This window comes from Triticum urartu, chromosome 3, assembly GCF_003073215.2.
Source record: "Triticum urartu cultivar G1812 chromosome 3, Tu2.1, whole genome shotgun sequence".
In the NCBI taxonomy this organism is placed as follows: domain Eukaryota; kingdom Viridiplantae; phylum Streptophyta; class Magnoliopsida; order Poales; family Poaceae; genus Triticum; species Triticum urartu.
The window spans coordinates 4,548,804-4,564,817 of NC_053024.1; the positions used below are offsets into that span (position 1 = coordinate 4,548,804).

Sequence of the window (16,014 nt, forward strand, 5' to 3'; positions counted from 1 at the left end):
CTATTTAATCAGAGAAACATCAAAAGTTTTCCAAGATTCAACCACTAGCTAGGAACTGTCAAGCCCGCCGTTTTGACCGCATTTTGAAACGGGCATAAAAAATTCGAAAAAATCAAAAAATTGGAAAACCTTCGCATTGTGTCATTATATGTGACCAAGTTTTCAGGAAAAATAATAAACTTGTAATATGGAAATTATTTTAAAAAAGTGTTCTCAGAAATGAGGTGTCGTGCGTGAAGATTCATGGCTTTCAAGCCAAATGATCAATCTTATGGCCACATTCATGGCATAGTTTTTTCAAATGATCTCATATTGTGCACAAGGGTGCATCTTGGAATTCCAAACAATGTTGCCTAAGGGAGTTTTCATTTTCTTTGCACGGAAAATTCATTTTCCATTTTCCGAGTGCCGAAATGAGTTTTTTTTGTGAAGGGCCTACCATATATTTGTTGCAAAATTGGACCAAATCAATTTTCTAAAATACTAGGCCATATTTAATGCACAATTGACAAAACGGTTGGGTGTCAAAAGTTTTGATCCACCTCTGGTGAAAAAGACAAATTCCCGCCGATTCAGTTGGAAGCGGGTTAAATTTGAACTGCAGTTGCCTCATAGTTTACTATTTATTTTTTCCGAAAATCATTTCTAGGTACATAAGTACCTATTTAATCATAAATACATGGTTTGGTGGCGATACGTCGAGGTTTGGGCGGTGACCGAGGCCCCCAACTCTAGAGCGCGTAAACTCGCATGCTCGCCGCGTGGCCACCGCGTAACTGTGGCGTTTCCATGTGTTCTGGGCAGCCTAGGCATGTCTAGTGGGTTGGGCACTCCCCAGGTAGGTTCTACGAAGAAAATCACAACATGAGATTCTCACGAGGAGACCGATCGATGCTCAAACATGAATTAGCAGTCAAGTGTTTGATTAGCGGTACGGGAAATGCACATGGCCAATGGGCGTGAGTTTTGGCTAAGGATGATCATCTACTAAGGAGAATGTCTTCACACATTTTTAGCTCAAAAGGAGGATCCTAGGTGGTACTTGCTTTGCAAAGTACCACGCTCGACAAAAATATGATTGTTGAAGATAGGCTCAAAATAATGAATGGATTGAGCTGAAATTTGGTGGAGAATGGTTATTTGGGCATATGAAAGCATTGTAGGAAATTGATACCATTTGGACATGCCAAAGTAGTACTTCCTTCACAATGCTCTTCTATAGACAAAAACTTGGGAAAACTAGTGAGAGAGATTGAATGAATGAAATGAGCTAAAAATTGGTGTAGGTAAGTTACATAGGTATGGTCATGCGCTGGTAAATTTTCAGATCATTTGGGTAAGCCTAGCTAGTACTTACTTCACAAAGCTTCTCTCGAGGTAGAAACTTTGGAAATTTCCTGAGAAAGATTTACTAGGAAAATTGAGCTGAATATTATCATGTGGAAATGATTTGGATATGGAAGAGTGCCCGAAAAGTTTGAGGGTAATAGGAGGGGTATATATAACACTTGCTTTGCAACGTGCCAATTTGGCCATAAAATATAAATTGAACCTGGGCTCACATAGCTGATTTGACTGAGCTGCAATTTGGAGGAGGGTGATAATTTGGGCATATGAAGGAACTGTATAAATTTCATGTCATTTCGAGATATAAAAAAGGTACTTCCTTCACAATGCTTCTAGGTGGACAAAAACTTTGGAAATTTTCCGAGGAAGATTTGCTAGGAAAATGGAGCTGAATTTTGTCATGCGGTAATGATTTGGATAGAAAAGAGTGCCAAAAAATTCCGAGGGCAATCAAGAATATATAAATAGCACTTCCTTCATAAAGTGCTGTTGTGAACAGAATAGAAAAATGAATATTGTTGAATTAGTTTTGAACTAGGCAAGGAAGGATTTTTACATATTTGATGAAGATATGACCCAAAGAATTTATGAGATTTTTTTGGGAATTTTGGGAATGACAAAAATATAGGTTGCTTCACAACCTAGGGCAAAAACTGCCACATGGACATGACACATAGGCAAAACTGATGAGGTGGCGCCTAGTCATAGCAACCCACCACAATTTACAGGGTTATGACCATCTATATTGGTCATGATCAGCTAGAAATAAGGTAGCAGACCAGTGCTATCTGCTTTATGACCATTTCGTGTAAGGAAATTACGTCCTTTCTGACCAAAATAATCGTTATAGTTTAGGGTTTGGAGCCCCCCGAACAGCTTTTGACCAATTGGTCTGAAATTGTCATAGATCTAGGACCAATTCTTTTAGGGTCACTGACAGAAGGTCACTAGTTGACATATTTCTTGTAGTGCATGGTCACGCCCATGGTCGCCTGCCTGGCCCCGCCGCGCTCGCCCGCGGGCGCCCTGCTCTCTGCCCGCGCCCTGGCCGTGTCCACCTGAGCGACGCCGCCGTGGACCACGAGAAGGACTCCGTCGAGCTCCTCCTCGCGCGCCGTTGCATCGAGCGAAACGGCTCGTTCCTCGGCATTTGCAGTGGCTCGCAGGTGCTCAACGTCGCCTGCGGCGGCTCGCTCTACCAGGACGTCGGGCACGGGCACGCTAGCACGCGGCGGCGGCGGCGCATGCACGCAAGCCAGCCAGCCTGGGGCCTCGCAAGGACTGGATTGCTTTTTTAAAAAAACCAAGGATCCGATTGTTTTTTTAGCCGGCTTATGTGTGGGCCAACTCCGTCAGAAGCGCGCTTAAAAGAGCTAAATCGGGCTCTTTTCAGATTTGGTAGTTTTTTTATCACGGTTTAAAAAAAATTGATAGTTTTTCGCATAAAATCGTAAAGTGATAGTTTTTCGTCACGGTTTCATTAATTGTGATAGTTTTTGGTTAAATACTCAATTGATTTGGTACACCTCAAAATCAGTACCTATTGCCCACACCTCAAAATCACACCAACCACCGATCAAACCTCAAAGTCTTACTAGGGGCTGGCGTGTGCCCATCAAACCTCACAATCGTACTACTACCCCAGGGGCGGGGCTGGCGTGCCATCATCTTCAGACAAGAAACAAACGGGATACATATATCTAACCGAAGTGAAAGAGCTTTCATATGAATTCCCTGTTCCCTCCTAGGACCCAAGACACGAATTTTGCCACCTGCTGCTGCCGCTGCATGGTTCCAAAAGGAAGAAGAGCACACGGATTTGCAGGGATTTCAGGATGATTGTTGTTGGATTGCCTTTCGTCTTCCTCATTCTTGTAAACCTACGTGCTACTGGAGTGTTCTGCACGTACGTGATCATGACGCCCCGATGACCTCACCGTGATACCTCCATTATTGCCGCCGATTCTCTCCACTCATGGCCCATCCCCACCACCAACGGGGAACAGATGCCACGACACCGACCTCCTCCGCTCTATCTATATCCCACGCCCACGCCCACGCCCACATTCCCAGATCAACACACGACTCCAACCAAACCGGCACCGACGACACACGCAGAGCAACAGAGATGGAGGAGGCCAACGGCGGCGTGCTCTGCCGCGGCGGCACGGCCGAGGCGGGGGCGGGGGCGGAGGCTGGCCGCGCGCCGCACGTGGCGATGCTGGTGACGCCGGGGATGGGCCACCTGATCCCGCTGGCGGAGCTGGCCAAGCGCCTCGCGGCGCGGCACGGCGCCACGGCCACGCTCATCACCTTCGCCTCCACCGCCTCCGCCACGCAGCGGGCCTTCCTCGCCTCCCTCCCGCCGGCCATCGCCTCTCTGTCTCTCCCTCCCGTCGACCTCTCCGACCTGCCGCCCGACGCCGCCATCGAGACGCTCATGTCCGAGGAGTGCGCCCGCGTGGTGCCCGCGCTCACGGGGGTCCTCTCAGGGCTGAAGGAGACGACAAGGCTGGTCGCGTTCGTCGCCGACCTCTTCGGGGCCGACTCCTTCGACGCCGCGGCGGCCGCCGGCGTGGCGAGGAGGTACCTGTTTTTCCCGACGAATCTTCACGTCCTCACGCTCATCCTCCACCTTCCGGAGCTCGACGTCTCCATGCCCGGCGAGTTCCGGGACCTCGCCGAGCCCGTCAGGCTGCCCGGCTGCGTGCCCATACCGGGGCCGGACATCCTCTCGCCGCTCCAGGACAAGTCCAACCCCTGCTACCGCTGGATGGTGCACCACGCCAGGCGCTACCGCGACGCCGAGGCCATCCTCGTCAACTCCTTCGACGCCGTCGAGCCTGACGTCGCCCGGGTCCTCCGTGCCCCACAGCCCGGCCGCCCTCCGGTGTACAACATCGGCCCGCTCATAAAGACCGACGCCGTCGAGACTGACAACGAGCCGCGTGCACCGTGCCTTGAGTGGCTGGACCGGCAGCCGCCCAGGTCGGTCATCTTCGTCTCCTTCGGCTCCGGCGGCTCGCTTCCGGCGGAGCAGATGCGGGAGCTCGCGCTGGGGCTGGAGCAGAGCGGGCAGCGGTTCCTGTGGGTGGTGCGGAGCCCGAGCGACGAGGGCGCGGTGAACGCCAACTACTACGACGCGGAGAGCAAGAGGGACCCCCTGCCCTACCTCCCGGAGGGGTTCGTGGAGAGGACCAAGGGGGTGGGCCTCCTCGTGCCGTCATGGGCCCCGCAGATAAAGGTGCTGGCCCACGAGGCCACGGGAGGCTTCCTGGTGCACTGCGGGTGGAACTCGGTGCTGGAGAGCCTGGTGCACGGCGTGCCGATGGTCGCCTGGCCCCTCTTCGCGGAGCAGCGGCAGAACGCCGTGATGCTGAGCGAGGGGGTCGGCGCCGCGATACGGGTGCCGGACACGAAGAGGAGGGAGGAGATCGCCGCGGCGGTGAGGGAGGTGATGGCGGGGCAGGGCAAGGGCGCCGAGGTGCGGGCCAAGGTGGCGGAGCTGCAGAAGGCGGCGGCGGAGGGCCTCCGCGAGGGGGGCGCCGCCACGACGGCGCTGGATGAGGTGGTGCATAAATGGATCGGCGGTGGGGACAAGTAGGTGTCGGCAGTTGGCCCACCCAGCTTCAGGCCCTGTTTGGTTCCAAATAAGTCACCAACTTATAAGTCAAAAAGTGTAAAAAATGACTTATTTTGCCAAACAGACTCAACTTATAAGTCAACCCAACTTATAAGTCGTAAGTTGCTTCACCCCAATTTAAAACTTATAAGTCACCCCTTTTGCATGGGTCCCACCACCTTTACATAAAAAACAAGGTGAGAAGGTGTGCTCAGGTGACTTATAAGTCAGGTGACAATCAAATAGGCGTGACTTATAAGTCATTGGTTTTAAGTCACTTGACTTATAAGTCGGGTGACTTATTGAAACCAAACAGGCCCTCAATATGGTTGTACGGCTTGATGGTTTCTTTCCATGTTTCAATCACCATCATTGCATTTGTCCTATAATTATTATTATTTTTTGCGGGGTATTTGTCCTATAATTATTGGTAGGCAGAACGGGTCCCACGCATGTAGAGAAAGACATTCTTATTTTACATTTGTAACTGAAGGAATGCACATTTTTTTCATATATAAATGGAATCATGTTAATGCATTCATTTTTTGTATTTGAAGAAAGAAAACATACAAATTCGATCATCACCAAGAGGGAGCGGCTCAAATCATCTTGGACTTGGCGAAGCCCGTGCCACTAGATAGAACCTCTCTAGAAGACTTTTTTTTTTAGAGAGAGCTCTCTCTAGAAGGCTTTGGTAGACCCGTGCTGGTGCTACGTCGCGATCACATACAGGAGGAGGTTCTTGGACGAAACGGCCAGCCGCAAGAGGCTGCCAAGGAAACGGCCAAGGTAGTCCAGGAATGAAAGACAGCACGTGGACCCTCTCTGCAGCGCATGGTGACCACGTGGATGTGCGCGCGTGTGTCGTCACATGAATGGAAGCAGACTCCGTGCACCACTCAAAAAAGTGCCCGCGTCAAGATTCGCCGCTTATTGTGTGTATACTTAGCTAAGTGTTCGTGTGTTGCCACGGAGACAATCATATTTCAGTGATTCCACATCAATTACTCTCTCCGTAAAAAATATATAAGTGTTTCACTATTATAGAGACGTCGTGAGTGCTTTTTCTATGGCCCGTTCTACATTGACATTGTTGAGTACGAACATGTGGCAGAATGTGAAGACGGTAGTATAGCGAACAACAGAAATAATGAAAATTACATCTAGATTCATAGACCATCTAACGATGAAACTAGTTAGAATAAAAAACGAATGATGTTCTCCATAATTCACGAGATCCTTCTGTCCAACGCTAGACGACACTTCTTGCAAAAAAAGAGGCTAGATGATCTTTTTCAGAAATTGGATGTTTTTTTTGTTTTAAGGAAATGAGTAGAAGGAAGGTATAGTACTGATTTTGTTCACATTATTTCAAATTACTCTACATGCATTGGTTTTTGTTTTGTGCGGCATTGATTGATATAGTTTAAAAATTCTACGGTAACCAAACAGGGATGATGACGTGGGCAGGAAAAAATTGAGGAAGAGGTGAGGTGAATCTACCAATTCTTCTTTAATATTAGAAGATTATTAGATGGACAAAAATTCTACATGCTACCATGCGTAGAAATCGGAAATTTTGTTACTATTCATGCATTTACAAGACTTTGTGGCATATTAACATTCTAGTTCTACATTTTTTATGTCATTCGACTTGATTTTGTAGAAAATAACCATTGGATGGCTAGAATATTTTTGTTCTGTTGTATTGGTTCGACCATTATATAGTACGTACATGAATGTTGGAGTCCCAGGCTCTGCCCTCAACCACGTCCGCCACCTCCATGTCGTCCACCATGACCTCCCTCCGCCTCCCCCGACCTTCTACTTCTTGAGTGGCGCCGCCTTTGCCTTGTCTCGGAGTTGATCTTTCGGGCGAGCGTGATCGCCAGATCCTCCACCGCCGTTGTCTCCGGCATCTTCTTCTGCGGGTCCATGGGTCGGCGGCGCCAAAAAAGGACGGGAATTGGGTGGAGAGGGACGGGATGAAAGAGGAGAGAGGAAATTTTTGCCGTGGAAATAGTGCGGCCAGCTACAAAAGCGCGGGCTCTATCTCAATGTTGGGTGGGGCCGAGGATGTCGGAGTCCTACTTGCTCCCTCGGGCGGCACGCCGGAGCAATGTTATGCGGCGCCATGAATGCGTCTGCACTGAGGACCGGAGGAGGTACCTGTCGAACCGACGGTCTCCACGTGTGACCTTGCGGTCAATCTTACCTGGCACCCGCATTCGGACATCTCCATATGCGCCCAGATATAGGCCGGATATGAGGAGTGCCGGTCAGTTCAGGCATTTAGGGTGGCTATGGGGTGCCCGGTTGGAAGCCTTTTTTTCTTTTGAATATTGACCGAGCTGCCAGCTCGTTTGGGGGCAGAACAGGAGTCTGGTTGTAAATGCTCTCACCTCACCTAATGGAGGCATGATTGTGAGACGGGACTCGACGAGATCAGCAGCCGCACGGTGGTTGGTGGTTGTGGTCGTAGCATCACAGCAGCTCGCAGCAGACAGACACCGTCAAACTCAGTCGCAAGAGTAATGCGAAGCATGCAGTACCAGTTTGATGCTATGGCTGCCACGCTAGTCAGTTGCGCGATGCAATCTTGTACACTCCACCCTCTAAGATAATTTGTGTAAGCATCATAGAATTGCCAAACCAATCAGAGTGGCGCAGCGGAAGCGTGGTGGGCCCATAACCCACAGGTCCTAGTAGAGGGAGTACATAGGATGCATGGATTGATATTTGCTGGCGGTAGCCCCACAAAAAGAAGTTTCACCCAAATTGGAAGTGTTTGAATTTAATTTAAATAGGTTTAAACTAGAGGCCTGAGATTTAAAATGCCTATCGCACATGTTCATCTTTTCACTTTACTGGCCTTCACCAAAATTCTCATATTTTTAGGCATTACTTGACTGCTTCATCTAACTAGCTGAGCGGCTGCATGCATTGAGATGAAGCAGCCGCAACGTGAACTCGTTTTTGCTAGGGTGAATTCCGTATATGCCACTCAAAACTTGCTCGTATCCGCATATGTCATTGGAAATTTCCCTCTGTCAAATATGCCACCGAAAATTTGCACCGCATACAGATATGCCACTATGGCCAGTTTGACCGTTAGTTGACTGTCAAGTGGAAGGTGAAAAGACGATTTTACCCCTGGGCGTTCTTGTGCACTGCAGCACCAACTTTATCGATCCAGTACTGCAGCGTTCGATGCACTGCACAGAATACTTTCGCGTCCAGTACTGGAGCAACTAGTGCAGCGGGCGACGTACTGTAGTAACAATTACTGTAGCGCATGATTTTTTTGAATGTGTCCTTCTATATTGCGAACAATTTTTAATAATATTTTTTGAAAGTGAACAATTACTGCGACGGAGCCAGTGTTGCCAACAATTTTTTTAAAGTGAACAAAATTTGGAAAAAGTGGGTGGCACAGTTTTTTAAAAAAATCGCATGCTACAGTAATTGTTGCTACAGCAGGCTCCGTCCCATATTGCGAACATTTTTTTAAAGTGAACAAAATTTGAAAAAAAGTGGGCGGTACAGATATTCACATTTTTTAAAAAGTGGGCGCTACAGTGCATCAGATGTTGCAGTGTCGCTCGGTTGCTACAGTGTAGGTCAGGGGCAAAATTGTCTTTTCACCTTCCACTTGACGGTCAACTAACGGTCAAACTGGCCATAGTGGCATATCTGTACGCGGTGCAAATTTTCGGTGGCATATTTGACAGAGGGAAATTGCCAATGTCAGATGGGTGTACGGGCAAGTTTTAAGTGGCATATACGGAATTCACCATTTTTGCTACGCTGATCGGCTATAAACAAGCGGCTGCATGCATAAGTAAACGGAGATCGCCAAATAAATAAGAAGATCAGAGTGGCGGAGCGGAAGCGTGGTGGGCCCATAACCCACAGGTCCCAGGATCAAAACCTGGCTCTGATATTTTTTCCGCTGGGTTTTTTTCCTTCTGATTTTTCATTGGGATTGTTTGGCCCGTTTCATGCGTGGCCCATTTCGCTTTGTAGGATTGTTTGGCCCGTTTCGGCTATCCGATTAACCTGGGAAAAAAAGAGGAAAACCATGTTTGACGTTCTCTGCGTCAAAGTATCGGCCAGCCCACTATGCCACAACGAGACTATCGGTTTTGAGAACCTTCTTCCCTGATCATTTTTTCCTTTTGATTTTTCCTTTTCTTTTCTCTTTTTCTTTTTTTTCCGTTTCTATGTTCATTTTTATTTTATTTATTTTCGTGAATTCACAATTAGCAAAAACACAAATATTCAAAACAATTTCAGAATTTGGAATTTCTGCTTTTTTAGAAAGTGTTCGGAATTACAAATATTTTCGCGTTTTGTAAAATGTTTGGAATTTTAAAAAAATGGTCATTTTTTATAAAAAAACGTTCAGCTCTTTAACATTTGTTCAAAAAATGTTTCAAAATTATTAAATTGTCTGTTGTTTCAAAAAATGTTCACACATTTCCAAAATTTGCTCACATTAAATAAAAAATGTCCACAATTTCAATTTTTGTACATTTATTTTATTATTACTTTTTAAAAAGTTGTTCATGATTTCATATATTTAGAAAGCGAACAATTTTGTTTGTTTTTCTAGAAAAGTTCCTTGATTCAAATTTGTTCATATTTTTTCTAGAAACCTTAGTGTTTTTTCAAAAAATGTTCGTGTTTCTGAAAATGATTCAGAATTGTTAAAAATTATAGCTACAATAGCTTGGTTCGGAAGTTTGTCGCGTTATTCAGAAAAAATTCAAATTTTTCAGACATTATTTTTCCTTTACCAAATTGTTCACAATTTCTAATAAATATTCAAAATTCTTCAGAAAGTATTTGGACCTGGCGTTGCAGTTAATTCTTAAATATTCATATTTTTAGTTTGTCGCTTACACTCGTCAGCTCAACTAGATAGTAACACCAATTCACCAATGCGCCAGCCCAGTCAAAGCTGTGCGTGTGTGTGACGAACCTATTTGATGCAAAATGCGTCAAATAGGACTCCCAAAAAATGACTTGGATCAATATGGGGGGGGGGGGGGGGGGGGGGGTGGTGGCCCTCCAATACTTCTAAATAGCTCGATCGCTGCAGCGGGTGATGTTGGAGTTCCATTGGTTCGGTTCAATGTGATTCCCAAGGGTAAACAGGAAGAAGTATCCGTGCCCCAGAAGATGGGTTTACTTTGATATAAGAACTTAAAAACCATGCTTCATGGGTCCAAAAACTCGGCTTCAATGTTCATCGAGATGTCAGCTTTGCAATAAGAACGCGCGGCGCAACTCTGCTCTTTTGCAAAAAAGAGAACACATTGTAATGAAATGAGTACCGGCATCCATGGGAAGCTGACATAGAAATCCCCTCCCCCTCTTCTGTCCAGGTTGCATCACGCATGACTTGCGCAATGGTCCAAGCCGATCGACTCGTGCTCCTCACCGATGATGGTGCGCCGTAGGTCCTCGATGCGCATCCCTAGCATCTCTGCCTCGCCCTTGAGGAGCTCCGGCCAGGTGGACACACCATTCTCGATCACCTTTGTCGTCTCTCGTGCCCTCGCGCATGGCTGCTTCGAGCTCAGTGTCCAATGGGATGGACAACTTAGTGGTGTCGGACAGGCCAGCACCAGAGCGAGGAGAAGGCGAGTGCCTTGGAGCCATGTGTCGCGCTCCTGCCATGGAGATGAAGGGGAAGCTAGGGATTGTGCTCATAGCCGGCGAGTGAATGTGGATTTTGGGATTACTTACGGGTAGAAAGGATAGGATGGAGGTCCTCTTATATATGCCAGTGGTGATAGGAAGAAAATGGCGGGAAGGGAGGCGTGACAGATACCGGGAGAGGCAGTGTGTGGTGGATGAAAATCTTTTTAAACCCTTGACTTTTTCCCCTTCATATCTTGGTCCAAGGTTGGGGAGGGGGGGGGGTCGTGGAAGCATGTGATTTCTTTGTGCGCTTGCCATTGCTGTCGTTTCGACGGTATTCACAAGGGTTATTTAAAAAAATCTCACTAGAACTTGAACTTACAGTTGCACTTTAGTCCTTATTTGTAACGCCCCGAGACCGATGTGCCAGGTGTCGTCCAGTTATTCGTTGTTGTTACCATGTCATTGCTTGCGTGTCATGCATTGCATATCATGTCATCATGTGCATTTCATTTGCATACATGTTCGTCTCATGCATCCGAGCATTTTTTCCCGTTGTTCGTTTTGCAATCCGGCGCTTCGTTCTCCTCCGGTGGTCAATTCTACCTTTCTTCCATGTGTGGGGATTAAACATTTTCGGATTGGACCGCGACTTGTCATGCGGCCTTGGTTTACTACCAGTAGACCGCCTGTCAAGTTTCGTGCCATTTGGACTTCGTTTGATACTCCAACGGTTAACCGAGGGACCGAAAAGGCCTCGTGTGTGTTGCAGCCCAACACCCCTCCAATTTGGCCCAAAACCCACCAAAACCTGCTCCATCATCTAGAGCGTTCGATCACGATCGCGTGGCCGAAAACCGCACCTCATTTGGACTCCCCTAACTCCCTCTACCTATAAATATGTGCTCCCCTCCCGAAATCGCGGATGAAACCCTAACTTCTTCCTCCTCCCGCAGTCGGACATGTCCGTCCCGCCACCGGACGTGTCCACCGCCGCCGCCACGTCGCCTCGGCCAATAGCCGCCCGCCACGTCACCAAATCCAGCCGCATCAGCCACTCCAGGCGCGCCACGTCGCCGCGCACCGCGCCCACTTCGTCGGGGCCCGGCGGAGCCCAGATCCGGCCCTCCCCGGGCCCGAGTCGGGCCGCCGCTTCCCGCGCGTGCCGCCTCCCGCGTCCGTCGTCTTCGCCATTTCCGGTCGCCGGACTCGCCCCGCCAGAGCGCGCCGCCTCGCCGGCGCGGCTCCCCACGCCCGCCGCCGGCCGCTGCCATGTCTTCGCGTCGCCGCCCGCATACGGCGCCGCCTCTCCGCCCGTCGCCTCGCGCCGCCTCCCGGAGCGCGCCGCCGCCGTCGACCCTTGCCGGAGGCCCGCCGCCCGCGCCCTCCTTCGTCGCCTCGCCTCGCCGGCGGGAACCGGCTTCGCCGCCCCTGCCTCCCCGATCCGATCGAGATCGAGGGAGCCGACGACGCCCCCGTTGACTCTTCGTGGGCCCCGTCTTCGGCCCAGCACGCCGGCCTCGTTAGGCCCAGCGCCAAGCCGGCCCAGCTCCACTCCCTCCGGCCCGTTATATTTTTTTTTCACGAGGGTATATATATATATATTTTCTTTTCTCGTCTAAGTCCTCGAGTTTTCCAGTTTCATGTGCACATGTTTGTAATTCCGTAACTTTGCATCCATAGCTCCGATTCATGCATATAACATATCAAAATGTTCAACTCAGAGAGTACATCATTTCATTCCATTGCATCATTTTCATTTGAGTTCATCTTGATGCCCGAAATGCTGTTAGAAGAGGGCTACTTGAGTTATTTGTCAGATCTGCTACTCCATTTAGGTTTTTGTCATTTTTGCCATGATTAATTTGTGCATGATATGCCCTGATGCTCTATATGTGTTTTGTTAAGGGTTTTGTCATCTTTCCAGAGGTGCAACCCATGTATTTTTGTGATGTGTGTGGTGACTTGTGCAAGCTTGCAAAGTGGTGCACTTGCTAATTCTGTTTTCAGGGACTTAGTGATTTCACTAAGTCCTCGAGCTGTTTATTTCATGATGCCATGTGTTCATGTTGTTTCCTAGTGATCCGTGCCTCTTTTGAGGATGATCAGTAAGGATATTTTATTAATCTTGTAGTGCTCTATCCATCCATGTCTTTGTTTGCAATTATGGAGAAACCTAGCTTGAGTCAATCGAGCTCTACTTTTGCTACTTTGTGAATCTGGGCAGATTGTCAACTTGTTTGCAATTTTGCCGGTGATGTTGTAGTTGATTCGTGCATGCTATGCCATTGTTCTTGCCATGTCTAGCTTGAATTTTGTGCCTTCTTGATGGGTGTATACTTGTCTTGCCATGACTTGCACCGTAGTGAGTGCATCGAGCTCGTAAACATGCCTACTTGAGTTATATTTCAGCATGTGCCAGTTTTCACTAAGTCTGAAAACTGATTATGTTTTTGCTATGTTCACATGCTTGCAATTGTATTTTCTGATCCCTTTTGGCTCAAGGTCACTAAGGGGACTTTTGTTAAGCTCTTTGAGTAGCTCCATGCCATGCTTTACTTTGCCATGTTCAGATCCTGTAGCATGTAGTTTTGTTGCTCCGAAGAGGGCTACCTCATCTGAAATTCCAGACAAGTGTTAATTTCACCAAGTCTGAGATATGTTTGCCATATGCATTTTTGCCATGCTTGTTTGAACCTATTAATGGATGAATTGGCCGTAGCTCAGTGCTAGACTTTTGTTAAGCATCTTGTGTGCATCCCTGTCATGTATTTTGTTGTCATGTTTGGTTGCTGTAGCATGTTCATTTCGTTGCATTTAGAGGCCTACTTGCTGTAAATCGCAGACCGGTGCCATATTTGAATCGCTTGCCATTTCCAAACCGTAACTCCGATTCCGGTGATCTTTATATCGTTTTCAAGCGATTTCATCTCATCTTTCCAGTGGCATACTTGGTTTTCCAAGTTGAGGCTAGCTTCATGCATTCCTTGTCTAATCATGCATATGCATCGCATACCGCATCCCGCATATCATATCATGTTCATGTGTTGGTTGTTTACTATGTTGTGTGCTTCTTTTCCGGTGTTTGCTTCTTCGGGTTGGTTCCGATAACATCGCGTTTGTGAGGACCCGTTCGTCCACGTCCGTTTGTCTCCTTCATGGACTCATTCTTCTTCCTTGCGGGATTTCAGGCAAGATGATCATACCCTCGAAATCACTACTATCTTTGCTATGCTAGTTTGCTCGCTCTTTTGCTATGCCTATGCTGCGATACCTACCACTTGCTTATCATGCCTCCTATATTGTTGAACCAAGCCTCTAACCCACCTTATCCTAGCAAACCGTTGATTGGCTATGTTACCGCTTTGCTCAGCCCCTCTTATAGCGTTGTTAGTTGCAGGTGAAGATTGAAGTTTGTTCCTTGTTGGAACATGGAGATGTTGTTCCTTGTTGGAACATGTTTACTTGTTGGGATATCACAATATATCTTATTTAATTAATGCATCTATATACTTGGTAAAGGGTGGAAGGCTCGGCCTCATGCCCGGTGTTTTGTTCCACTCTTGTCGCCCTAGTTTCCGTCATATCGGTGTTATGTTCCCGGATTTTGCGTTACTCATGCGGTTGGGCTATAATGGGAACCCCTTGACAGTTCGCCTTAAGTAAATCTCTTCCAGCAATGCCCAACATTGGTTTTACCTTTTGCACTAACAACCTACCACCTTCCCTTGGGTTCTGCAGATTCAAGGGTCATCTTTATTCTAACCCCCCCGGGCCAGTGCTCCTCTGAGTGTTGGTCCGAACTGAGCTGCCTGCGGGGCCACCTCGGGGAAACTTGAGGGTTGGTTTTACTCGTAGCTACTCTCATCTGAGTGTGCCCTGAGAAAGAGATATGTGCAGCTCCTATCGGAATTTGTCGGCACATTCGGACGGTGTTGCTGGTTTAGTTTTACCCTGTCGAAATGTCTTGTTGTACCGGGATACCGAGTCTGATCGGAATGTCTCGGGAGGAGGTCTATTCCTTCGTTGACCGTGAGAGCTTGTGATGGGCTAAGTTGGGACACCCCTGCAGGGATTTGAACTTTCGAAAGCCGTGCCCGCGGTTATGGGCAGATGGAAATTTGTTAACATCCGGTTGTAGAAAACATAAAGTAGACCTTAATTAAAATGAATCAACCGCGTGTGTAACCGTGATGGTCTCTTTCCGGCGGGGTCCGGGAAGTGAACACGGTTGTTGGAGTTATGCTTGACGTAGGTTGTTATAGGATCACTTCTTGATCATACTTTTATCGACCGTGCTTTGCCTTCTCTTCTCGCTCTCATTTGCGTATGTTTAGCCACCATATATGCCAGTCGCTTGCTGCAGCTCCACCTCATACCTTTACCTTACCCATAAGCTTAAATAGTCTTGATCGCGAGGGTGCGAGATTGCTGAGTCCCCGTGGCTCAAAGATACTTCCAAAACCAGCTTGTAGGTGCCGATGAGTCCTTGCAGATGACGCAACCAAGCTCAAGGAGGAGCTCTATGAAGATCTTGTCCTTTATGTTGTTTCGTTCTAGTTGTTCAGTAGTGGAGCCCAGTTGGGGTCGATCGGGGACTTTTGTCGCATTTGGGATTCTTCTTTTGTTTTGGGTTCCGTAGTCGGACCTTGATTGTATCTGGTTGATGTAATGCTTTATTTATATAATTGTGTGAAGTGGCGATTGTAAGCCAACTATGTAATCTCTTTCCCTTATTATATTACATGGATTGTGTGAAGATTACCTCATTTGCGACATATGCCTTCAATGCGATTATGCCTTTAAGTCGTGCCTCGACATGTGGGAAATATAATCGCATCGAGGGCGTTACATTATTGAACTGAAATATTCACATCAAGGGAACCAAATCCCAAACTTCGTTGTTCCCCTCCCTCATATTTGGTGTGGTCCTCACAAAATGTGACACCATAATCTTTGAGCTTGCAGTCCATGATCATAATAATGATTTACTCTTGTATATCATTTTTAGACAATCTCGCAAAGCTTTATTACATCATCACATTATTTATAAGGAGGAACAAAAGATCATCATGTTGGCCCAACCAAACATGACAGTCACCTCTTAAGTTTAAGACATACTCTGCTAGATTGCGAGCCTGAAAATTTAAGTCCGTAAGCTCGTGATAACAATTTAGCCTAGTAGATCTGTGCCCTCCCAAATGGACGGCGTCACTTAAAGGCTCCACCAACGTCGACGTTCACGAGGTGTCAGTTCACATTCTTTTTACTCGAAAGTCTATGAAAAGTTGACGACACCGACAACATGGGCATCTATCATACATTAAAAAGATGTAAATTCATTTACACATTGAGAAACAAAGCCAATCAAATTTTCTGTTACAACAACTAATCCA

General features: G+C 47.4%; 1 protein-coding gene across 1 annotated transcript; it reads left to right on the top strand.

Moving 5' to 3' along the window:
- Positions 1–3,337: 3,337 nt before the first annotated feature.
- Positions 3,338–5,381, top strand: LOC125542285 (UDP-glycosyltransferase 72B1-like). Its single transcript, XM_048705251.1, has one exon. The coding sequence runs from the start codon at positions 3,476–3,478 to the stop codon at positions 4,949–4,951; it is 1,476 nt and encodes a 491-aa protein (XP_048561208.1). The 5' UTR covers positions 3,338–3,475; the 3' UTR covers positions 4,952–5,381.
- The last annotated feature ends 10,633 nt before the right edge of the window (positions 5,382–16,014 follow it).

Coding starts and splice junctions, on each gene's coding strand:
- LOC125542285 (XM_048705251.1), top strand. CDS start 3,476: ATGGAGGAGGCCAACGGCGGCGTGCTCTGCCGCGGCGGCACGGCCGAG.